The sequence below is a fragment of the Artemia franciscana genome, chromosome 2, assembly GCF_032884065.1.
Source record: "Artemia franciscana chromosome 2, ASM3288406v1, whole genome shotgun sequence".
NCBI lineage: Eukaryota > Metazoa > Arthropoda > Branchiopoda > Anostraca > Artemiidae > Artemia > Artemia franciscana.
In genome coordinates this window covers 53,767,842-53,792,899 of record NC_088864.1, presented here as the reverse complement: position 1 = coordinate 53,792,899, position 25,058 = coordinate 53,767,842, and the positions used below count along the sequence as shown (strand labels likewise).

Genomic DNA, 25,058 nt, shown 5'->3' with positions numbered 1-25,058 from the left:
TTTTGTCAAAATCCTGGGAAGGGGGGTGGGTATGCAAAGTTGAAGCCATTTTTCCCAAATTATGTAAAAACTGAGAAACGGGCCATATAATACCATAAAGGTAAAGATGTACTAAAGAAAACTGACCAGTATCTGTGGATGCTTGAATCATGCAGATTTATTTTAGTTTTGACAAGACTTCTGAAGAAACTAAATTTCCACCGGGGGTGGGGCAAACTGAGGTCAGGGGGAGAGGCAAACTGAGGTCTCGGAGGGGCAGTTGCCCTCCCTGCTTCACATCAAATTACGCCCCTGTTGGTCTCACAGAAAGATACTTCTCGTTAAATGATATGCTTCCCTTTTTCAATTGAAGCATTAGATTGTATTACCTATTTCTGTAGTCAATCCGATTCATTGGTTTAGGAGCATTATTGCCTACGTCATGACTCGGCCAGATTATGACAATGGAGACAGAATAAAGAATATGGCCCAGATTAACTAAAATTTCTCAGTGAGATTTAGCCGTTATCTGTTCATCCATAGTCATCAAATTTTTAAATCATGGCCGTGATTTCAAAAGTTTGGCCTAGTTCTCACGGTGCAAATTTCAATGTCTAAGAGCTACTGCTTACTTTGATTTGTATGGCCTAGGAAAGAATAATGATAGCGGTATTGCCATAATTATGAGAAAATCTTAAAATTACAATAATAATTTCGAAATAAATTATTTTTTAATGTGAATGGATTGTTGAATTTGGCAAGATGCGCTCTCTATTTTTTTTAATCAATTCCAATTGGTCCTGCCATCTATCTTTAAAATAATTTTGACAACTCTAAAGGTAAGATTCTTTTCATTATTTCGTGTTAAAACTTGAGAAAACATAGCAAATTACCGGCGAAATTACGAATATTATTTTCGTAACAAAAATGCGTGTGATCATAAAATAATCTTGATAAGCAGAGCAAAATTTAAAAGATATTTTTCAGCACTATTAATTTTAAATAGGGAGATGGCAGAGATGCATTCTCGCCCAAGTGATGCGATTGATGGCAAATTTCAAAAACATGGATTTTGAAAAAAAATCTCCAAGTTCTACTGCTATTTGCAATTTATAGAATTTTTCAAAAAATTCTTCTCTTTTTTTTCAAAAGGCTTCTAAACCCATTGGGTTTTCCTAGGTAGATAGATACATGTTTATCTATAACAAGAATTAAACCATATAAACAAACAGCGCAAATGCCTAATGGCAATAACCTTATAGAATATCTTGACATTCAAAGAATTCCTATGCGCCTGAAAATAGCAGAATTTTTGTTGTTGTTGTTCAGACGACTTTTTTTTAAATTCTAAGTGGGAAATATAAAATGCTCCTATAAAATGACAACTCGAAATAAATCAGCATCTAAAAAGGTACAACTGAAATTATCTCTATGCTACAAAATATCCTTATCCAGAGGCTCATATTAATAACATTCATTTATATATTCTCATTCTAAAATGAGTTGCCCCCTCCGAAAATGCAATCTTGCCTCCACCCCAATGGAAAAGAGAGGGTTTGCATGTTCTTTTTTATTGTTGGTATATTTTCGATGGATTATTCAGTAGTTGTTTTTGCTTTATTGTGTAGTACAGATTTTACTGTTTTTACCAATAAATTGTTAATTTAAGGACAATTGAAACCATGATGCAATCTGAGAACACAGCCATCATTGATAACGACAACTCAAATTTAGAAGATATAAGTGAAGAATTGTCCGGTAGTACGCTGGCAGCTCTTCAGGAGTTTTTAGCAGAAAAGGCAGAAAGAGAGGACAGATTCCAAATGATCGCTAGCGGCAACGCCCATGACGTAGATTTCGACGAAGATTGGGTAAGTTTTTATTTTCCTGAGAAACTGCCTATATTAAACTATAACCTGTACAAAAAATGTGCTTCGGCGATACTTTATAGGGGTTAAGTCAGGGCCGGATTTACAGCTTTGGCGCTCCTTGGCCCAAGCGTTTTTGCCACTCCGTTTTTGCAAAATTTTTGGGGAAATCCGCGAGAATTCGGGGATATTGGAAGCACTGAACAGATCACAACTGATACACTGAACAGGTTACAACTGATTAGGCAAAATTAATGAATGAGAGGTGATACCTAACTCTCAGCTGTCATTCTTGGGAGATAGCTGATGCCCATGACGTAGATTTTGACAAAGATATGGGTAAATTTTTATTTTCCAGAGAAACTGCTTATATTAAACTATAACCAGTACGAAAAATGTACTTCGGTGATTCTTTATAGGGGTATAATCAGGGCCTGATTTCCTGCTTTAGCGCTCCGAGGCCCAAGCGTTTTTGCGAAATTTTTTGGGAGATCCGCGCGAATTCGGGGATAGTGGAAGCACTGAACAAATCACAACTGATTAGGCAAAAGTAATGAAAGAAAGATGATAATTAACTCTCGGCTGCCATTCTTGGGAGACATTTGAAAGTTTATAAGTGGCCACGGAATTCCTGTGTTGTTTTAAAATCACTTTTTGTGATTAGGCAGTGCAGCGGCGGAATAAATCTGGCACTTTGACAATAAATCATATCAGTCCAGTTTGTATTAAGAAGAAAAAACACTCAGTGATAATTTATTGCGTCCCCTGACATTGCGTACCCCTTGGCCCGAGCCTATTGGTAAATCCAGGACTGGGTATGATGAAAGAAAGGTAAAGATGTCTTGGCCAGGTTTTATGGACGAAAGATGATAAATTGTGAAAAATGGTTTTAACCTTCCAGTTGGAACCAACGATAAGCAGGTCGTTCCCAAGGTCAGTAAAAAGGACTTAAAGGAAACTGGAAATCCATGGAAGGAAATAAAAAGAGAAGCTTTAAAGAAGTTGGGACGGAGCGGGAGCCTGAACTATTGGGCTGGTTTTGGGTTTTTTGGTGCTGTTGCGAAATGTTAATAGTAGGTAGTAGTATATTTGTTTCTAAATCTAATTTTAACCTTTTTTTTTATTTAAGATTTTTAATTAATTAATAGAGCCTGATTATCTACCAGCTTTAATACATTTGTTTCTTCTTCAGCAACTAAGCCAGTTCTGGTACGATGAAGAAACGGCAAACAAACTCGTTGAAGAAGCCTTGCGGGTTGTTGGAGAAAAGGGAACTATTGCTTGTGTATCGTGTCCAACAGTATATAAGGCATTGAAGAAGCGTAAACCAGACGATGTAAATGGTTAGCAAATGTTTTTTCGGTTTTATCAGCTCATTGTTTCTCAAACCGCGATGGGGGGGGGGACAATCCCATTGACAAGGAGACACAGAAGTTCGGAAAAAAACTAAAGGCGTTTATGAAGGATCTCTTATTTATTGACTAACATTTTATCAATATATCACAGAAAAAGAATCGTGTATAAATTGATAACTAATAAGAAAATTAGGCTCTTTTGATGAAATAATTAATTAGGCTCAACTTATTTAATGATAAGCACTCACAAGACTGTAAAGGTTGAGAACGATGTGCAAGCCAAAGGCTTTGAGATTATTTCCCAAAACAAGAATAAAATAGCATAAAGAATAAAAATAAGAATAAAAATAAAGAATAAATGAAATAATAAAAATAATAATAAATGAAATAATAAATAAGAAAAAAAGAATAAGAATAAAAAAAGAATAAGAATAAAAAATTCCTCCAACTTCCTTTGGCCTGATTAAAGGTGACGAGTAAAAATTGATTACAAGATTTGGGATATAATGAACAGCTACTTTGGACAGGGTGGGACAAAAATCACTGACTCATTTGAATTTTTAAATAACTTTTTTATTTCTGTTACATGCATAAAATTATAGTACCATAAATAAAGGCGACAGAATTTATTCCCTTTGACAAATTTACCTTAGTAAGATAGAGGAAATTGTACTGTTAAATGTGAAATGCAACATCCTGCCAATGCCTTCCATTTTCTGCTTCATAAATTTTTAGCTCTTTTGATTACCTCTGCCATAAGCTTTTCCAAAGTTTCTGGGCTTACTTCTCTTGTGATGTCTTTCTTCAGTTCTGTTAAAGATTAAGGCTTATTGACAAAAACATTTTTTTTAGATATTCTAACAAAAAAAGGAAAAGCAAATGAAACCATAAAAAAAAAATACAAAAGATAAAAATATAATTAAAAATAAGTTATGTAAAATTTAAATGGGTAAGAGAATTTTGGTCCACTCTGAATTAACTGTGGGATGGTTGATTATTTTGTATTAATTGGATAAAACTGTGTCATTATGCCGTATTACAGAAATGATAACAAGAATTGCCATAAACTTAAAAGTACAAAATAAAAATTAATAAAAACGCTTTTATTGCCAAACGTACTAAATGCAAAAGCTGTTCTTGCAATTTGGGAAATTGAAATTTTTAAGATGAAAATTTAGGCTTTGGGAGTTCATGCGATTTAAGTTGCCTTTCAATAATTATGAAAATGTTATGACTACCCATCGTTCATTTTTAGTAATAAAAATAATATTTTTTCCTGAAGGAAAAATGTTTTCTCACGTTTGGCACAACAATAGATTCTTTGATAAGTTTCTCCTTCTTTTCAATTATCAAAACTTTAATGAGGGAAATTTGATACAAATTTTATTTTGCAGTTTTCGTACTTGAATATGATACCAGATTTTCTGTTTATGGACAGGATTTCGTCTTCTATGACTATAAATCTCCTTTGGAAATTCCAATGCACCTTCGAGAGCAGTGTGATCTTGTCATTGTTGACCCCCCATTTTTATCAGCGGAATGCTTGACGAAAACGTCTCTCACTGTCAAACTACTTGCAAAAGAAAAGATCATTCTTTGCACAGGTAGGTCATTAAAGTTTGTAAATACACTATACCGAGGTCTGTTGCTACGTATGTGTTTAACTAAATTTTGCTTTTTATTTATGAAATTGGAAGACAAAGACACCAATTTTCTCTTATATTCCATTTTATGAGAGTTGTTTTAGACAAGAATGGAAGGGGGGGGGGGGTGGAAGAATCTTTATCTCGTAACTTTACTTCATTCCGATAAATATTTTTCGATTCAGCCAGCAATATGGTGTTGCAAGGGAGTAATTTCCCTCTTATTGAAGATTTTTTTTTATTGCAATGTAGAATACCTAATTTATCGGTTTATTTGCACAGAAGACGGAGGACTGTGATATCCCCTATAAATGTTTGAAAAACTCCCCTTAGAAATCGTCAAAATGAATGACGACCATAAACTTCCTTTAGATCCCTCCCCTAAGGAAATTTTCAGGGATGTACTTTCTCTGGAATTGCTTTCATCCACAGAGTACTGTTACAAGAGTATGAACATGACTGTATACTACCGGGAATCTCACCTTATGGTTGCTATCAAGACAATTGTGATCTCTTTCCCGGAATTGTGATCTCTTTCGAAAGGGGGCTAGCTGCGCTCCAATATTTTTGATCACTTAAAAAGGGAACTAGAACTTTTCATGTCCGATCAAATGACCCCTCTCCCTATCTTTTAGGATCACTGGTTTGATCGATTACTCCAGGAGAAAAACAAATAAACATGCAACCATGATCTTTCCTCTGGCAAAAAATGCAAAATTCCACATTTGTGTGTATAAGATCGATTGATGTGAGGTTTATTTTTAAATTGCAAAAAACGATCAAAATCAGGGCATGTTTCTACGTATTCTTACGTTCTTTATGTAAGAATTATTTATTTTAAGTGAAAATCGAAAGTTTATTTCATACTATTTTCGAGATACTAATAGTGGTAGTTAAGGCTCACACTCAAAAGTATGAGAAACAGATAAGGAGGGTTCTTGAATACTTTAATCTGGGCTTAATATAAATTGAAAATACTAGTAATAGCGCTGCGTGCCCCAGGGGAAGAAGGAAATCCAAATGCAGACTTTAGATAAGCCCAATATGAATTCACCAAGATTCGAACTTGAACTACTGTTACTCAGCGTCCAACTTAAAATTTCCTGAAATTAAGTCAATTAGTTTATTTTAAAACTTTCTTTTAGGCTTGGTTAGTATGTATGGTATAGAGCAGTTAAAAATGTATTTGAATCCATCTAATGTGGTCCTTCTGTAAATTTAGTATTTATATTTTTTTACCTAAAAAGAAAATGAGAAAAGGAGGTAACAAATTACTAATAGTACGTTTATTTATGTTCTTACAGTTCACTTTATGATCTTGGGAATCCCAGCTGTATAGGGATGTGGGAAAAACAATAACTCATCATCAAAAACAGACTGGGATTTTCCCTTTGCTTTTGGGCGCAACTATGAGTTTTAAGTCTAAAGCGCTGGATAGACAAAACGGTTTTTAAAATCTTTCAAATGCACAAACAAACCAACGGAGAGCTAACTTTTCACGAAAAAAAAGTGTTTTCTTGGCTAACATTTTAAATTTGTATAACATGTACACTCGAAGCAGGGACTTCTTTTGGCCAGGCCATAAAGCACCATACTAAGTGACATTGGTTGAGCTAACTAAGTGAGATTAAACCTTGGTATTCCACAAAGTATGGTTAAAAAAGGACCCCTTTTGAATGAACACTGTCATTTTTAGATTGAAAATTACATTTTTCTTTCCAGCTTCTAAATTATTTGAAATTGTTTTTTTTAGGAGATATAATGGGCGAACTCGGATGCCGTCTTCTCCACCTGGTTAAGCAGGATTTTCAACCACGCCATAAGAACAACTTGGCTAACGATTTCGCATGTTTTGCTAATTATGATTTTATGATAATATAAATGCATAATCATCTTCTTTTCTATTTTACTTCTCATTAGTTCAAATACTTTTGATATTTATCTGCTTACAGGAAAAAGGGTTTTACTCTAAGAAACCTCACCCTCATAATTTTTTTGTTAAAAAATATATTAACTTATTATAATTCCAATTTTTTATGCTCAGAATATGGATGTTTGGAGTCTAAAATGCACCTCTTTTGACATACAACACCCTTATCTCTTAGGAAAATCCTTTGTTAGTCCGTTAAAGCGGAAGGCTACAAATATGTAAATTTAGAAAAGTTCTAACCACACTTCTTCACAAGTGGGGTAAGAGCTAAAAAAAATAATAATAACCTGATCAAATTCAAAATGGTGTTTATGCTCACCTTAGCTATGGAAATAGGGGCTATAAGCAAGGTCACACATGGGATTTTTTTTCGGAGTGGGGGTTAAAAAAATTCAAAAACACATCAAATTTTTTTTATATGCATTTCGTTACGTTTTTACGAATCAAGTTTCTTTGGGCGGGGGGTTAAGGCCTGTACCCCCTCCCCTGGATACGGTCTCGGCTATAAGATGTGAACTACAAGCGATAATTTCGACGGGGCATGTGCCATGTCATCCTAAGGCTTGTTGAATTTTGAGCTCGTAATCGAGTTTCTCACTCGGATCGAGTTCGAAAACTCATCCACATCAAAATATAAACACAAGTCACTGACTAAGTTGACTTGTGTTAAGCTATTTTTGTTATGCAACTGAAGCAAGCTTACCAAAACTGAATCTTCAAAGAACCATACGAAGAAGAAGAAAAATGAAATCTATATGCGCAGTACAAACCGAGGGTGGCCAAACGGACTGGTTCACCGTTCAGTCGGGTGTAAGGCAGGGCTGCATTCTATCGCCACTGTTATTTGCCATAGTCACAGATTTTGTGCTTCGTGGATGTAGCTTCAGGGGGGTCTACAATTAAACCCAATAAGAGCCCTTCATGATAGTGTTTTTGCGGACGATATTGCACTCTTCACTCACGAATCAGAAGCTATGCAACACAATATAAATGAAACTGGGCGTGTGGCAAATGCTGTTGGACTCTCCATAAACGCTAACAAGACTAAATCAATGTCAAATGCGGTCATTCCTGACTTAGCTGAGGGACTTTTGGTCAACAATGAGGAAATTAAAGTAGTGAGTGAGTTCAAATATCTAGGCAGCATTCTTACGCAAGATGCCAATCCTGAAAGAGAAATTTTATGCCGAATAGCATTGGCTGGCTCTGCCTTCAATTGTCTCAGAAATGTTTGGAAAAATAACAAATATTCCCAGAAGCTAAAACTCAGAATTTATAATAGCAAAGTCCTTTCCGTCCTTACATATGGCTGTGAAACTTGGAGCATTACTGCGCAGCTAGGAAAACGACTACGGACATTCGATAATAACTGCCTAAGATCTATTTTGAATATACATTGGGCTGAGAGAATAGGAAATGATGAGATTTATACCATGATAAATCATACCCCCATCCTTGATGCCATTGGAAAGCGACGATGGATGTATTGGGGGTACATGGTGCGAATGGGTGATGGAAGGCTACCTCATGACATATGGTATTGGATACCCCCTGGCTTCCGCAAGTCAGGGAGATCCAAAATGACCATTGGCAGCATATTAGAGAAGGAGGCGAAGCTGGCGAGGTCTTCAATGGAGGAGCTTTGGTCGAGGGCTCAGGACAGGTCGTCGTGGCGAACCACTGTTGCTGCCTTATGCGCCCTCAGGCGCGGGAGGACCTAAGTCTAAGTAAGTTTAAGTAATAGGCCACATAAAAAGTTGGATACGTGCAGTATTTATTGATGTCGAAATTTCGTTAACTGAATCTAGAATTACTTAGATCAACTGACTCAGAATCCATCCCTGAAAAACATCGACGCTTTTGCACATGTCTTTGCATTTTAAGTTAAAACTTTCAATTAACAAGTTACGAAAATTAATTACCAGGACCAGATAATAAACATACTATGTTTTGTAATTTCTATAAAAAACGCTACCGCCTTTCAATCCTACCCTCTCCTCCAAAAATAGAAGTTATGATAGTCGCTGTAATAGTCAATTATTTTAATAGAAAAAACAGCCAGAAAAAAATTTCTAGTTTATTCATCTAAGTAAAAAGTATGAAATCAAAAGCCGCTCCCCATCTTCAGTCTACACCAGACGCGCACTGAAGCTAGGTCTCGACTAAGAATTGAAACCATATATGCACATAGAGCTGGAGGAAATGGGAATGAAGGGACTGAAGACTGGCGTACAGGATTTCCCAGGAAACATCGAACCTCAAATGTTTTTCTTATTGGAGAGGGGAAAGCGTAGCCCCCACCCCAAAGACGATATTTTGAGATAATTATCCTCCTCAATTTTGTCTGCTATCAAACATGGTTTAGAATACTATTTTAACATAGTAACTACACTCAATCAAATCTTTACAGTTTAAAAACGTGAATATTCCCCCTGTGACAGCTCTCATACTTCGCTCCAAGAAAGCTGCAGGAGAGAGAAAAACAGTAAGTTTCTGACTTTCTGGCTAGCAGAAATACTAGCATCAAAAGTTATTTCATATATTTGTTCTCCTGTAAAATTATTGTCTTGCAACTCTAAGTTTTTCGATTTACTTCAAACGAGTCAATAGTAGATATAAAATCTACTACAGAAAGTTTCACGATTCTCCAAGCAGCTTTCTATTTTTTTTCCATTTTTTGATTAATTTCAGATTTAATGTGGACTTTTTTTTCGTATTTAGGCGCTAGTCTTTCAAAAATACATTCCAGTGAAGTATGCTAAAACTACAAAAAAATTTTTGTTTTCATTCAAACAAATCATGAAGAAAACTAAAGGAAGATTTTGCGTTGAAAGGAAGAGTCAATTTTTATTCATTTAAAGTTTTTGGAAAAAAACATTTCACATAATAAAGCAAACTCCTTTGTTTGTACAAAGCACTTCAAAAACTCAGACTTTTACAGACAATAACCCCTGAAAATAATGTTCCTTCGTAAACTTTGTCACAACACTTCAATCAAATCCAAAGAAGTGTACAAGGCTAAGCCAAGTGTTTCACCTTCACCTCGTCACTAGAATCACACAAATCAGACTAGTTTTTTGGCCTGGAAGAACGACTTGAGATGCTTCATTTGCCACGCTCCCATAGTAACTAAGATCAAAAGTTGAGCCAATGACCAATAAAAGACGCGCTGACTTGTTGATTCACTAGTTTGTCTGAACCTTTCCTCTCGATACTGAAATGAAGGCGAGGTTAATAAAATATTGACTGTGGCAAGGCGACTTCCAATTTTGTGTTGAAGTGGAGAAGGTCAGAAAAATTTTTCTCTGGTTCTCACAAAAAATACACTATAGTTTCTCTATTTTTCTACCAGTTACCCGACAGGCTTCGCTACCAGTAACGTCAGAATATAAAACAGTTGTTGAAGACACTATACTGCATGTATTTCTTTAACTAGTAAGGTATTCTCAAAGAACTGGAATAGCAAATCGGACATCGATAAGTTTTTCTAAACCATTTCTAGTCTTGACAAACAGTTTTAAACACATCTTTAAAATATGATTTTCGTCCAACTTTTCAAAAATACAAACTTGGGACATTTTAGGTTTAGGAAAACAGAGCAAATATTTTCATGTACTTATAGTGGGAATACAACTTTAAAAGGTTTAATAAAATCGTCCGTTTTAATTCCTCTAGTTCAAACTTTATAGTGTACAATCATCAAGCCGCATAGCCTAACAAATTTAAACGGTAATTAACCATAGCAATTATAACTAATACCAAAGGCGAATTGTACATTATCCATATTTTTTTTTATCATATTAGAAATAAATCCGCTTAAACTTTGGATTTTCCCAGCAAGCCAGAGTATTTCCGTCTTATCTACTCAGGATTTTTAGTCTGATCGTCCCAATAGTGAAAAACAAATCTGAAAAAAGAAAATACTGGGATGCTCAGGGTGATTTTATGTTCGACAAACGTTCGTGAAGTGCTCAGAACACCTACGACGGTTCTAGGCGTTTATCCCCCCCCCCTCCACGAAAAATACCCCTTAAGCGAAAATAAGCTTTCCAAATTTGAGACTTTTATTTGAGTTTTTTTTTTAGTTTATTTGAATTGCTAAGGAACAGGAAAAGGAGGAATTTACACACCAAAAGTATCACCAAAAGTAAAAAGTAACACCAAAAGTAAAAAAAAAAAAAAAAAAAAAGAAGAAGAAAAAATGTAGGTGAACAATCATCAAAATTAAGCTAAAAACATATGGCACCAAAAAGTTTAAGAAGGTTTAGCTTTCTTTTGAAAGGATAGTTGGCTTTGGGAATCAACAAATTCCTATTGTTTAAGTTTTTACGGACGAAAGCGTTGTCAAATTCTATTAGTTTGCTTTTCTTATCTTCCAAGTGTAAAATCCGGGAATGCGCTGCGATTTTTTGCCTGGTTATCTTAAAGATATAGTCCTTTTTTGTGAAATTTGAGGTCCATTCCCGCGAATACCTGTATTTTCTAGTTTCTTCAATAAGATCAAATTGTCACAAGTATCAAACGCCTTTAAAATGTCTTGAAACCCTGAACCAACTTTAAATTTATTATCAAAACCATCATTTACTGTTGTAGTAAGGAAGTGGATATCATTTTCAGTAGAATAACCTCTATGAAAACCAAACTGATTAAAAAGAAAAATCCATTTTTACATAAAAAACTATAATTTTTTTAATATTAATTAATATTAATTATTAATTAATAATAATTATTATTATTATTTAATAATAATTAATTTAATATTAATTTCTCCATCCCTCTTGAAAAAGTTGACAGTTGTGATGTCAGTCTATAATTATTAAAATCTTTTGGGTCACCCTCTTTAAATAATGGTACAATTTTTGCTCTTTTAAAGGCACTTGGGAATGAACCTTCTTTAACACAACCATTAACCAGATCAACAAAATTTTGCACAAAAAATGGCAAAATCGATTTCACTATCCTCAAAGATATATAATCAGGTCCTGCAGCAATGCTACTCATTGAAGACACCATGTCAATCATTTCTTGATCAGTCACCTTATAAGCCAAATGCTCACATTACATCAAGGGCCCAAAAAACTGTTTAAAAGTTCCATCCTCAGGATAAACTTCAATCGAATTTTTTATTTCACAACCTATATCAGAAAAATGGGAAGTCATACCTTCGGCAAGTTGACCTGGGTCATCCAGCTGATTCAAACATGGTGGCTTACTAGCATTATTTTCAATGACTGACTTAACGGTCATCTAGGTCTTTTCTGGATTACCCTGACAGTTTTTAACTCAAATTAAACCAAAAACGAACAGAAATTACAATTAATAACCGATTCAAACTAAAAATGGAGTTCAACCCCCACACCTCCTCAAAACCAGAACAGAATTTGCACTTTCCTGAAAACAAAATACATTTTCAATGTTTTCACTTTTTTGACTTTAATAAATAAAGAAGTATTGAGACTATAAGGAATAAATATCAGAATATGTATATTAAACTGACAATACACGATTACTTGTTGTTTTTTTTAAGTAAAGTGCAAATTATGTTCTGGTCTTGAGAAGACATGGGTGTAGTCAGCCCTACTCCTTTTAATTTTTGCTCGTTTTGAGTTTGAGTAGATTATCTGTTGTAATTTCACTTAGTTTTGGGGTTCACTTATTTATTAATGGTGATTCATGGTAGTTTTACACATGGAAGATAAAATATGCAAACTCGTAGAATTTGACAACGCTTTCGTCAGTAAAAATTTAAACAATAAGAATTTGCTGATTCTAAAAGCCAACTATCCTTTCAAAGGAAAGCTAAACCTTCTTAAACTTTTTGGGGCCATATAATTTAACTTAATATTGATGATTGTTCGTCAACATTTTTTTCTTCAATTTCTTTTTTTTACTTTGGCGCCCGCTACTGCCAAAAATTGCAGAAGTTCATTCGGAACTCTTTTCAGAAAAATGGATTTGCGAGTCTTTTTTCTACATTTTTAAGATACTTTTGGTGTGTAAATTCCTCCTTTTTCCATTCCTTAGCACTTTTCAACAAAACTAAAAAAAAAAAACAACTCGAGAATCTCAAATTTAGAAACCTTATTTTCCCTGGTGGGGTATTTTTCGTTGAGGGGGGGGGGGGCTAAACGCCAAGAACCGTAAAAAAAAATCAACAGCGTCGCGAATTGACGCTAGAAACACAGAAATATATCATAAACTCAATGTACACAAAAGAAAAACATAAAATAAACTAAAAAGTTCCCACCATCTAATCAGAATACACAAAATTCGGGAAAATTTCGTCTTATGATTATTTCCTCCTCTATGACTTTACAGTTAGTTGCAGAACCCGAATGCACCAAACACACCATCAAACACGCTTGCTTGTGCTATTAGTTCTGTTCGATAATTTACGACAGTACTACAAAGATATGCAGGATTCCCTCTTGCTACAGTTACTATAGCCCACGGTCGAAAGTACCGTGTTGAAAGTACCGAAGACATTAAAAAAAGATATATAGGATTCCCTCTAGCTGCAGTTACCATACCTCACGGTCTTATCTCAAATGAAGAAGAGTACATCAGTGTTGAAAGTACCGAAGACACTAAAAAAAAGCACTTCTTGCTCCTGAACCTATATCAGTTCTATTCATATATGAAAAACCAGGAATTTCTAAGTTTCCATTTTTTTGTTTCTGAAATTATGAAGTTTTTAGAGAAGTACCACCTTTTTCGGCATTATTGCCATGTTACACCATTAGAGTAAATCAATAAAACTAATTAATTAAATTCGACAGCTATTTTTGTCCATACAAATTCAAAAGTAATCGTTCAAAGGAATGCTACACCTTCTTAAGCTGTTTAATGTCATATTATTTTAGCTTACTCTGAGCTGATTTTTTTCCATGTTGATTTTTTCAAAATTTGGCGCTCGCCACTACTGAAACCTATAAAACTGCATGCGGAGGCGTTTTTTGTATTCTCAATTTTCCCCAATTTCTAAAGACATTCATGGTTACCTAAGTTTCTACTTCGTCAATCCAAATAATTAGATTCATTTCCAGTGGATTAGGTACTCAACCTCATAACTCTGTCACAATGAAATATCAAATGAAGTATTATCAACAAATAATTATCAATTTGAGTACCAAGAGGATATTATTAATCACCAAAGACTCCTTAAATGACAAATAAAAAGGATTGAAATATACAAATGGCTTACTCTTTGGTAATTTTGCTCCTTGGAAATTTGTTCAACTTGATCCAAAAGTTGGCGAACTCTAAGCTGAAGTTCAGTCAGTTTTTCTTTCTGTGCCAGTGCAGCATAGTCAACCGCGTGATCACCGACTTGTATGTCTAAATGAACGCGCTAGAACATAAAAGTCAAGTAATTCCTGGATCTAAACATTGTTTCTAAGCCTTTCAGTGTCACGTCACCCCATCCTCCTCCTCGAAACTACCAAAACTAAAGTCAATTACCTTAAAACCTCTTCAAAATAAATAGTATTTTAAAATAATATAACATAACCAAAACTAAAGTCAATTACCTCAAAATATCTTCAAGATAAATACTATTTTAAACTTAATTTTACGTTTTAACCAGTATGTCCTAGGCTTCGACAAAAAGTTACAAAAAAACTTTTTCCGTCCACATGACGGTGTCGTAATAGCTGGAACAACAGAAGAGTGGCTTTGAATTAACGTATGTAATATCTTCTCCTGAAGATAGTTAAATATCATCTTAAGTCAAGTAAATTTGCATCATTTTCATAATCGGTATTGCTTCCAACAGTATTTTTCTGACGATCGGTATTTCTATATAATAAATGAATAGAAATAATTATACACAATAGAGAAGATACCTAAGCAGAGTAGCGAAAAGCAAAACAGAAAGATAAACTAGATAAAACGATAAAACTAGAAAGATAGATAATTTCTACCCTGTATTCAGTCTTAAACACTCTGTCGTAGCACAGCAGATTGACGCTCTGCTTAGTAATGCAGGGTCCAGGGTTCGATCCCCGCCGCAGCAAGGTTGGGAGACAAGCTTAGTACTTGCCTCTGAAGACCCAGCAACTGAAAGGTCGATTCAACGTCCTGTGCGCCAGCAATGTCACAGGAGGATCTTTATACTTTTTTTGTTCAGTCTTTTAAGTCAATGATTTAATCTTGTTTTGTGTAGTTTGTAGGTTAATCTGAGCGCTCTGGCATTTCTGATGGGCCCAGTTTGTATTACCAACACATCCAGGAAAATAGTTGATGCATCAGTATGACCCTACCATAAATCGCCTGAAATCTTCTTAAAAAATGATAGAAGCAAAATACAAATTGGCGCAAGTTTTGTGGCTTTTTCATCATTTCAAGTTATTTTACTGATACAATATTTGACACTACTGCTGCCTAGATATGGCCTTGGTTGAGTAATTGAACTTCAGATAAATCTAGCAATTTAAGTCCAACAAGAGCTATTAGCCAATCAAAGATTCTTTCCATACAGTTACAGGACTAACAGTTGGAGAACTCTTCGTTTTTATATCCTTTTCAAAATAGTTACTGAACCTTTATAAAATAGTAATTTTTGTTTTAAATCCAACCTAAATGTCATTAACTGTACTTATTTAAGGTGGGAGTTTATATGTTTGACAAACATTTTTCTGCACTTCAATTGTAATTTGAGTTGCAAGAGATTAAGATGTCTATTATTTATTTACTAAACTCGCACACGGAAGCACAAGTCTAGCCCACATAGGCTAATACCATACTAGAGAAAACGAAACTAAAATCAACAAAGTAATTTTAATTTATTTGTTATTTTACAAACTTATTATTATTACATTGTTATTTTACAAGACTTATTATTATAATTAAATGGGCTTGGATGGTAGCTGTTTTTGCCCTATGCACTGGATAGGGTCAAAGGATCGGTAGGTTTTAAATGTGGGGATAGATCAAGGATTGTTGTCTTCCCTTGTTGCTTGAGTTTTTTGTAATAACTTAATGAAGTAAATTCTTTTGTTTATTTGTTTCAAGTTTAGTGTTATTTAGCCTCCATACTTACAGGCCATGGAGCCTTATGGAGACTATTGGAATAGTGCTCTTTTAAGTATTTGTTGCAATAATAAAAGGAACTGAACTGAACAAAAAGTGAATTAACTAAAAAGCTTACTAACTGAGATCCAGAGAACCATTTGGTAGAATTAGAGTAGAGACAAATCACGTGCTCTCCGGGGGTATGAGAAGTGAATGTGAAACGACCTTCTGAGCTGTAAACCTATAAAAAGAACATATTAGATATGACAATCAATGGGGAAAAGATAATTGTCAAAAACAAACTTAAACCACCAACATGGCTCAACAGCATCATACACCCTATTTTAAATCCTCAAGGGAAAAATAAATTGCTCAATTACAAAAGCTTTGATTTTATTGGAAAAAGAGGTGGGGCAAGTCCACAACACCTTCTTCAAAGCCAATGAGTAACAATATAAGCAAGCATACATCAATCTAAATAAAATGTCTTCAGGTCTAAATTAAGAAATAGCATGGATGTTTGAGGAAGAAAACATCGGAGGGAGAGCATTTCCTCCAGGTAAACTCAGAGTGAATCATGTTTTTCTTTTGGGGCTGGAACCCTCAGACATAGGTACACCTCTGAAAAACATGCATACTAGACAGAGTTATTATGAGAATAAATACTATTTACAATCTTTTACTTCTTTAAAATAGCTAACTACTCCTCAACAAGACGACATACACATAGATTTTCCTAGATAGCCACTGAAGAGAATTGGCAAATGCACTTCTTGCACATGCAGTAGCAACTTTATGAAGCTTTGCAAATCGATTAGGACAGTCAGAACTTCATGACTAGAAGAATAGATATCAACATTATTTATTGGATATCAGAGTCACTATTCCCTTATTTTGTTTTCTTGTGTGCTTTTAATGTACAAACACCAAAAACAAGAAGAACAATACTGAATTTCACAAGACACTGGGAAACAAATTATAATGAACATTTCGGCCCTATATCCAAGGGCCGTCGTAAGCAAGACATAAATATGTAAGAAGAAAAAACTTCTAACAGGATGAAATCAATACAACTAAAATAAAAATTTTCAAAAAAGTCCCAGCATCCTTACCTCAGCGAAGTTCAACCAGGACTGAATACCCAAAAAGAAGAGCGATTGGCCCATACATTACAATTAAAAACATTAATACACATTATTAAGACAAAAAACAAAAAGATATATTATTTCCTCTGAAAGGAAGTCTCTAGAAAAGTTTTTATTTGAAAGTCCTGGTTGAACTTCGCTGAGGTAAGGGAAGCTGTAAAGAGGGGGGCTCTAAATAAATTGGGATGAAGGATGAGTGGGTGTAGCTGTATTGGCCTCAGACGAATTGGTACTGCAAGGAGTTGTTAGTAGTGGTAATAAGCAGCTTACAGAGAATCAGGAATCAAAAACGACTATGGACGATAAAATAAGACTAGGCTTTTTATCATTAAGAGAGGAATTATTATCTTTGAAAAAAGAAAATAAAACAGATTAATCAAAAAGTATCTTTAAAACAAAGTTCAAATAACACCAACCTTGGACAAAATGACTTTGTCATCTGGATCCTTAACTTCTACATGCATTCCAATTCCTGGGCTGGAGGGCATGAAACCTCTTGTGCGCGGGTCATACAATTGTACTTTGTAAATGCCTTTAAAACAACAAAAGAAAGACTTAGGAAAATGCTGTAGTAACCTGACCTTTTCTTCATAAAGAGGGAATGCTTGCACATAGAAAAGCAGGTATTCATTATAGAAATATCATAGTAAATACACTAAAACAAAAATAAAAATGTATTTGACAATGAAAAAGGTTTTGGGTAGGATCATATCAAATCTGCTTCAGATCAGTCTACTTGTTTCTTTAAAGATTCCTGCTGCATCCAAAGCCTGTTTAAAACAGTGATGGATCAAAATAGAAATTTTAGCACATGGAACCATCAGGGGGAAAAGGGTGGGTTGCACTGACAGGGTATGGACCATATTATTGAAAAAGTGCAAAAAATAAGGAATGTAATGGTACTACTCTTTTTTTTATCAAGATTTTTCCTTCAGAAGAGACCCTCTTGTCCAGTGTTAGCCAAGTCGCCATACTAAGTTCAATGGGGCATTTTTAGACTATATTTTTTTGCACCTTGTGCCTTTTGGCCATTTGAAACTGATTTGCTATTCATACAAAAAAGCCTCATTTTCCAAAAAAAAACAACTTAAATCTCTAAGCAGTTCCTTGGGCAAATGGCTTAATCATGTAGCACTTTTGGATAATGGTATCAATCTAATGAATAAATAGACATAACAGGAGAATGATAGGCTGGTGCAAGAGGATGAACAAAATACACCTTTTCCCTTCCAGGCAGGGTTGTGAAGTTGGAGTCAGCAATTTTTTTTTTGAATTGAAGAGTTGAATTCTAGGTCAGATATTATCTAGTGCCCAAACAAAAAATTGGACAGCCTCCCCCTATGCATATGCAAATTTAAAGGTACTAGGATTTACTTTTTTGATGCATAATATGTAGTAACTATATAGTAACATATTCGTTAAACTTTGAAAGATTGGTTTATGTAGTTATTGAGTTACTGAGGCTAGAGTATGGGTTGAAAATTTCCTAATACACAAGGAGGCACTCAATTTCCAACTGACTCCACATTTCTTCATTAAAGGATATTGTTATTCTATCCTTTAAATTAAATTCATTGCACATTGACCAAACAAGGCTGGAATAGAGCTATTTCTTTAACTGTGCTGGATAGATTTTCTATAGGAGATTCAACACCACCTTATCTCATTGGACATGCCTGCATTCAATTAAATTTTTTATCTTCTGAGTGAGCAGTGGTAATTTTTTTTCATAACACTTATCATATAAAATTTCTTATTTGATATTTCTTAGAAAGAGATTTATTACCATCTCTACACGAAGATATTTTTTTAGTGACTACTATATAAGTCTAAAGGGATATTTCTGAACTATATGGAATCTTTTCCATTAGAAATAAAAATATTTGCTCACATTTTTATCACACTTAAAGCAAATAGATGGGAAATGCAGCAATATGTTAAACAGGGCAATATCTAGTATATTCTATTTCAGTAATGTCTCTTACTAGGTTTCTAGCTACTGCTGCAACCCTCAAAAGCATAAATTTAAGATCACTAGGTGATATAATGAGATCTTCAAAAAGAGAACATTAATGAATAACATGGTAGTCATGAATCTCCACTTCATTTTAGTGTAGGGGAAGGAGTGTTCCTCCAAAAGAAACATATCTAATGAACATGTATCAATGAACAAAACATTTATTGAAGTTGAGGCTGTTGAGAGTGAACAAGACTTAGGGGTGATCATTGACAGGAAGTTTAAGTTCCATGAGCACACTATGCAACAAGTTACTATGGTCAACAGAACCCTAGGACTAATTAAACAAACCATATCATCAAACCATCCTCTGATAATAAGAAAATTACATAATGCTCTTGTAAGACCACATTTGGAGTTTGGCTGCCCTAATATAAGGGAGATGTGGCAGCCCTAGAGAGTGTACAGAGAAGAGCAACTAAGCTTTGTGCCCCACACCAACAGCTTGCCTACCCTGAACGTCTGCATCTTGTGAAGATCCCCACATTGGTTTACCGGCAGCACAGAGGAGATGTCATTTTTATCAAGAAAATGCACCAAAATAACATGGCTAACACCATTTTTACTCCCTCCCTTGCCACTATGACAAGAGGCCACTCAATGAAGTTGCACCAGGAGCCCTCCATACATAGAGAGAGGACGAACTTTTTCTCAGTACATGCTGTCCCAACTTGGAACAGTCTTTCCGATGAGACTGTCACTGGTGAATCAATTATTTCTTTCAAAAATGCAGTCGATTTGGAGTGAAGTAATGCGGAATGGAAGTACCTGTGGGACGCCACACCCCATAACACCCACTAATTGTGTCACCTCATCAATTCAACAGCAATATGTTCTACAGGAGGATGCAGTCCACCTTATCTTGCTGTAAATGTGATTTTAGGTTACTTTAAGGTAATTGAGGTTTCCAATTTAATAGAGCACATAAAACTACAATTATGACTAATTTTAATTAATCACAGTGGGGTAGCACATAATTAGGATCCTGCATCTATACAGAAAGTCTTGTGATCAAGCCCCACAAAACCACAGTCTTTGTCTGTATTTTTTTCTCTAACATATCTTCTTCTAATATTCATAAGTGTCGCTAATTAGCTTATTTCTTGTTTTGTGTCTATAGTGACAAGCATTATTGCTTACTGTTTAATGTGTTAATAAATAATAAATAAATATTGTTTTCTTTAATTTTAACTGCCAATTTTTTCTGTGCATGACAAATTACCCCTCCCCCTTACCTTCATCCCCCAGCAGCAGATTCATACTCATGTGTTTGATTGGAATTTATTTTAAGAACCAAAACCTATTTTTTAGAGGAGCAAAAAAGCCTGAGGTAAAAAAATGCAAAATACTTGAAATTAACCATTTTTATTGGATTCTAAATTAAGTAATCACAATTAAAATCCATATTTGTATCTGGTATTTAAACCAAGTTGCCAGAAAATTCAGCTATTCGGACAATGAAAGAGAATTTTTTCAATGGGTAGTTATTTAATAAAGCAACTAAAATCCCCAACGTTGGCAAGTAAATAGTACTTAAAAACAAACTTCTTTCTGTGACAACAACTGTGTGAACCTAAAGTCGAATAAAATCAGAGATATGGATTCCAAGTAGAATCCTTCAGAAAGCACAAGCACAATAGTATGTGGTTTATGGAATTTTTATTTAAGTCCCTAAGCCCAAGAGCTAATTTTGAACCTAAAGTCAAATAAAATCAGAAATAAGGCTTCAAAGTAGAATCCTTCAGGAAGCAAAAGCACATTAGTATGTATTTAATGGAACTTTCTTTGAGTCCCTAAATCCACGAGCTAATTTTAAAATCAGAAAAGAGGTGATAGGGCTCTTAAAACCCTGATAAACTGAAGAAAGTACAAAAGCCAAGACAAGGAAAAAAAATGTAAAAAGATCTTCTAATTTTCTTTTAAAGTCCCCTCCTTCCCCTTCTTTGCCCAACCAAAAGGACACTATGGACCAATTAAGCAAATATTACCATTTAACTTGTATCATGATCCTATTTAACTCATTTTATTTAAGAAAATCAAGCATAAACAGCAGCCAAAACTAACAAAATTTGTCAAACTGAATCAAGGGATCACATTTACTATACTACTATACTATAGTGGCATAGTATACTACTATACATTTACTATAATACTCATACCAATTCAATCAACAGTCCTACTCCATTCTAAACCCACCAAATGTGAAAAATAATCAATGAGAAATCACAAAAAATGACAAAGAGCTAACAGAGCACAGTTAGAAAATTTTTATTAATAACAATCATATAGACATTTCATAATCGGGTCTAAGAGATGTTGCTAAGAACTCAATCTAAGTGAAAATTAGCTACTTAAAAAAAAAAAAAAATCTACCATCTTTTTCTTGTCAAAGCAAGAAACTGAAAAACGTAAACTCACTATAGCAAACCCAGGATGCTTATAATAACTATAAAAAAGCAAGAACTGTGCCTTTGGAAATAATGAGGAAAATGACTGCAGAGTGTAACAAAATTCTTGCTAGGGAGGTACTTTTAAGTACCTCCCTAGCTAACTTAAGTACCTATTCCTAGTTACTTCTCCCAGGGAAGTAAGTACCCACTAAGTTTCATCCTGATCTCTCTGCTTTAAGTGTTTTCCCAGATTTCTGGTTCCCTCCCCCCAACTCCCCCAAATAGAGCAGATCTGTTCTGGTTATGTAAATCATGTATCTAGGACTTCTGCTTATTTTTCCTGCTAAGTTTCATCCAGACCCCTTCAGTCTAAGTATTTTCCAAGTTTTTAGGTGCCCCCCCCCCAATGTCACTGGATCCAGTCGGGAGTCAACATAAGGGCTTTGAGACACAAATGCCTTTTTGAACTTAAAAATGCCTCAGTTTTTGCTAATTTTTCCAATTTAACCATCCCCCCACTCCCCCCAGATGGTTGAATTGGGGAAAAGATGATTTCGAATTTAATCTGGTCTGGTTCCTGATACACCTTCCAAATTTCATTGTCCTAGTTTACCTGAAGTGCCTAAACTAGCAAAACCAGGACAGACAGACCAACCAACAGAATTTGCAATTGCTATATGTCACTCACCAAGATACCAAGTGCCATAAAAACAAATCAAAAAAGAAAGAATTTCTAGGACAAGAAACTGAAACATTTTGAATGCAGCCTTGCTATACTTTATGCCCCCCCCCCCCCCTAATGTGCAAATATATAACTAAATTATATATTTTTCAATGCATTATGCCACCAGTAGCTGTTTTTTTTTTCTAGTTTTTATTTCATCCCAGTTGATCAATTTAAAGATATACAGATTGTAACAACTGAGATACAATCTGCAAATAGATAAAAAATATGTAATTTGGGTAATATATTTGCACATTAAAAGAGAGGGAGGTTAGGGCTTGAGTATAGCAGGACAGTATGCAAAATGCCTTAACTATGATTATTGTGCATATTATGATGCAAGAATTATTTTCTTAAGATAAGAAGATACTTAATTCAAGCAATATATTTGCACATTAGGGAGGTTGTGGGTAAAGTATAGCAAGGCTGTATACAAAATGTGTTAACTATGACTATTCTGCAAATTATGAAGTAAAAATTGTTTTCTTACAATAGAAAATATATAATTTTGGCTATTTATTTGTACATTAGGGGAGGGGTAATTGGGGATAAAGTGTAGCAAGGCTATATGCAAAATGTGTTAACTATGACTATTCTGCAAATTATGAAGTATGAATTGTTTTTTTACAATAGAGAATATATAATTTTGGCTATATATTTGTACATCAGGGAGGGGGGGGGGGGTTAATTGGGGATAAAGTGTAGCAAGGCTGAATGCAAAATGTGTTAACTATAATTATTCTGTATATAATGAGTTAAGAATGGTTTTTAACATATTTTCTTGTCTGTAGGTAGCCTAGCTATCTATGTAAATACTGTGTTTTATTTAGACAATCTTGTAATTAGAGTGTCAGCTTGAAACAAGTGGTCTTACCCTATATAACCTAAAGCTATATCCAGGCAATATGGGCAGGGGCATCTTGAGGTGCAGGAGTGTCATGTACAGGGTGAGGGGTGCCCCCAATGTTTTTGGCCACTTGGTAAAAAGAAGCTAGAAAAATCATGGTGCTTTGTGCCACAATTTTTTGATACCACTAAAATTCTTCTTTTTTTATGGTTCAGTAAAGATCACAAAATATTGAAATATCATCTATAGAAATTTTAGACTTGGTTGGTATATGCAGCAGCTTTACTGACTCCTGCCATGATTTTATAGACTGTGTTTCCATTTGGCTTAACAAACCATATTAAAATAGTGACAAGATATGTAACAAAATTTTAATCTTAATTGGTAAATGTAGTCGTTTTACTGACTTGAGGAGTGATTTTACATAGGCCTATAGTATTAAAAACAAACATTAAAGGCCTACTAATTTTTTACAAAAATAGTCAGTAAAATAGATCAGCCAGTTTGTAAAATCTCTTGCTTCCCCCAAAACATTTTGGCTAGTAATGACCCTGCTGAGGGGGAGGGTTATATGGAGCCCCCCCCCCACAAAAAAACCTTTTTGGCATTTGGTAAAATTATTGCCAATGGCAAAAATTCCTGATTTCTGCAGAAAATTCAGCATAAATGAGGTAGCAATTCAGTAAAAGAAACAAAAGGTAAAATTCTAGTTTAGTGACTTCTTGCATGCTTGGAAAGGGGTTAGGTTAGGAAAATGAAACTTTCAGGGATGGGTCTACAGGCTATATTATGTACTGGGATGGTATTTTGAAGTACCTATATCTAATCCCTCTCCCTCTAGAGGGTCCTGACCTTTGATGACCTTTAATAATATGTGTGTCATAAGAGTGAAACCTTGAAAATAGATCTTCTGCTTGAATGAAGTATAACAAAATTGTTTTCAGCTCCAAAACTTTGCTCAATCCCAATTTATATGGTTTTACAGATATGCAAATATATTCCCTAAATTTTGAAAAAAAACATTGATATGGCTCAGAATTCTAGGCCTTCTCAAATAACAGGAATTGCATTTTCAGAAGTAAAGGCCAAGAAAAGCAACTGGTAACTGAAAATTAAGGTAAAATGTTGTTTTGTTAAAATTTCAATAGGTAATAGACCTGTCATGTAGGTGAATTTCAGGGCACTCTAGAGGGGAAGGAGTGGAGGTGGGTACTTTAAAATACCTTCCCAGGATATACTTTAGCCTGTAAACCCATCCCCGAAAGTTTCATTTTCCTAGCCTAACACCTTTCCAAGATAGCAAGAAGTAACTAAACAACACTTTTACCCAAACAAAATTCACCCCTCCCCATGCAAAGAGGGTTGGGACACCCCTCATGAAAAGAGTGTTGGGATACCCCTATTTTGGTAACATCATGTTGAATATACTGGTAATGTTCAATATTAAGAACCTGTTGCCCATAAAATATTTGCCTGAGTACTGGAGGTTTACCAAGTGAGGGGCAATTCCAAAGTGACACTCCCATTCTAAAGAACTAGGCCTACTCACCAATGACCATCGTTTCATCAGGTATTTCCTCAATAAAACACTTTCTTTCAGTCTCAGCAATATGAAAGTACAAAGCATTGGATACTGCAAACAAGCCAGTTAGAATGAGGAACAACATTTTAAATGAATTTTTGATGATTTGTCCAAAAATGTATCTATTTCTTGTAAAAAGTTTGAGTTTTTACAGCGCTATCTATTTCAAAATTTTCAGAGAACCAAAACATTGAGCTAAGGATATGCGTTTATAAAATAAGGATCTTCTAATGGATATTATCTCAGAAAGTAATAGAAATGAAAAATTCAAAATACCAAATACAAGAATAGCTTAAATTAAAAACTGGTGGCCAGTGAAATAATCTAACGAAACGATTAAGTGATTTAATCTTTAATTTGTAGGAGTTTTTGATGTCAAAACTTGAACCCACGGAACAGAGTATAATTACCTTTGCAGTATGTGAACATAAGACCATTTGAAATTGTGTCAAGATATTTTATTAATTTTTAATATTGACATTTATGCCTATCCACTGATAATTTTTAATCTTTTTCTTACTGCATGATTGGCGACAATATAAATAGATTTGTTATTTACGTCTCAT

At 34.6% G+C, this 25,058-nt stretch overlaps 2 protein-coding genes across 2 annotated transcripts; one reads left to right on the top strand and one right to left on the bottom strand.

Moving 5' to 3' along the window:
* Positions 1–771: 771 nt before the first annotated feature.
* LOC136043674 (EEF1A lysine methyltransferase 1-like) lies at positions 772–6,742 on the top strand. Its single transcript, XM_065728571.1, has 5 exons — positions 772–818; positions 1,649–1,850; positions 3,040–3,190; positions 4,597–4,806; positions 6,599–6,742. Exons 2-5 carry the CDS (start codon positions 1,662–1,664, stop codon positions 6,724–6,726), a joined length of 678 nt encoding a protein of 225 aa, XP_065584643.1. The 5' UTR covers positions 772–818; positions 1,649–1,661; the 3' UTR covers positions 6,727–6,742.
* A 2,860-nt stretch (positions 6,743–9,602) lies between these two features.
* LOC136043682 (transmembrane emp24 domain-containing protein eca-like) lies at positions 9,603–24,625 on the bottom strand. The gene is made up of 5 exons (XM_065728581.1): positions 24,460–24,625; positions 17,349–17,464; positions 15,924–16,028; positions 13,980–14,126; positions 9,603–9,989 (listed from the first exon to the last, which is right to left on the bottom strand). The coding sequence occupies exons 1-5, from the start codon at positions 24,575–24,577 to the stop codon at positions 9,840–9,842; spliced, it is 636 nt and encodes a 211-aa protein (XP_065584653.1). The 5' UTR covers positions 24,578–24,625; the 3' UTR covers positions 9,603–9,839.
* Positions 24,626–25,058: the final 433 nt, after the last annotated feature.

Bases quoted from the DNA above. Each gene is read 5' to 3' on its own strand.
- LOC136043674 (XM_065728571.1), top strand. From the start codon at position 1,662: ATGATGCAATCTGAGAACACAGCCATCATTGATAACGACAACTCAAAT. The intron at 1,851-3,039 runs GTAAGTTTTTAT...TTTCTTCTTCAG, and splicing joins TAGATTTCGACGAAGATTGG to CAACTAAGCCAGTTCTGGTA. The intron at 3,191-4,596 runs GTTAGCAAATGT...TTTATTTTGCAG, and splicing joins TAAACCAGACGATGTAAATG to TTTTCGTACTTGAATATGAT.
- LOC136043682 (XM_065728581.1), bottom strand. From the start codon at position 24,577: ATGTTGTTCCTCATTCTAACTGGCTTGTTTGCAGTATCCAATGCTTTG. The intron at 14,127-15,923 runs GTAAGCTTTTTA...TTTATGTTCTAG, and splicing joins GGTTCTCTGGATCTCAGTTA to CGCGTTCATTTAGACATACA. The intron at 9,990-13,979 runs GTAAGCCATTTG...CCTTCATTTCAG, and splicing joins AGGAGCAAAATTACCAAAGA to TATCGAGAGGAAAGGTTCAG.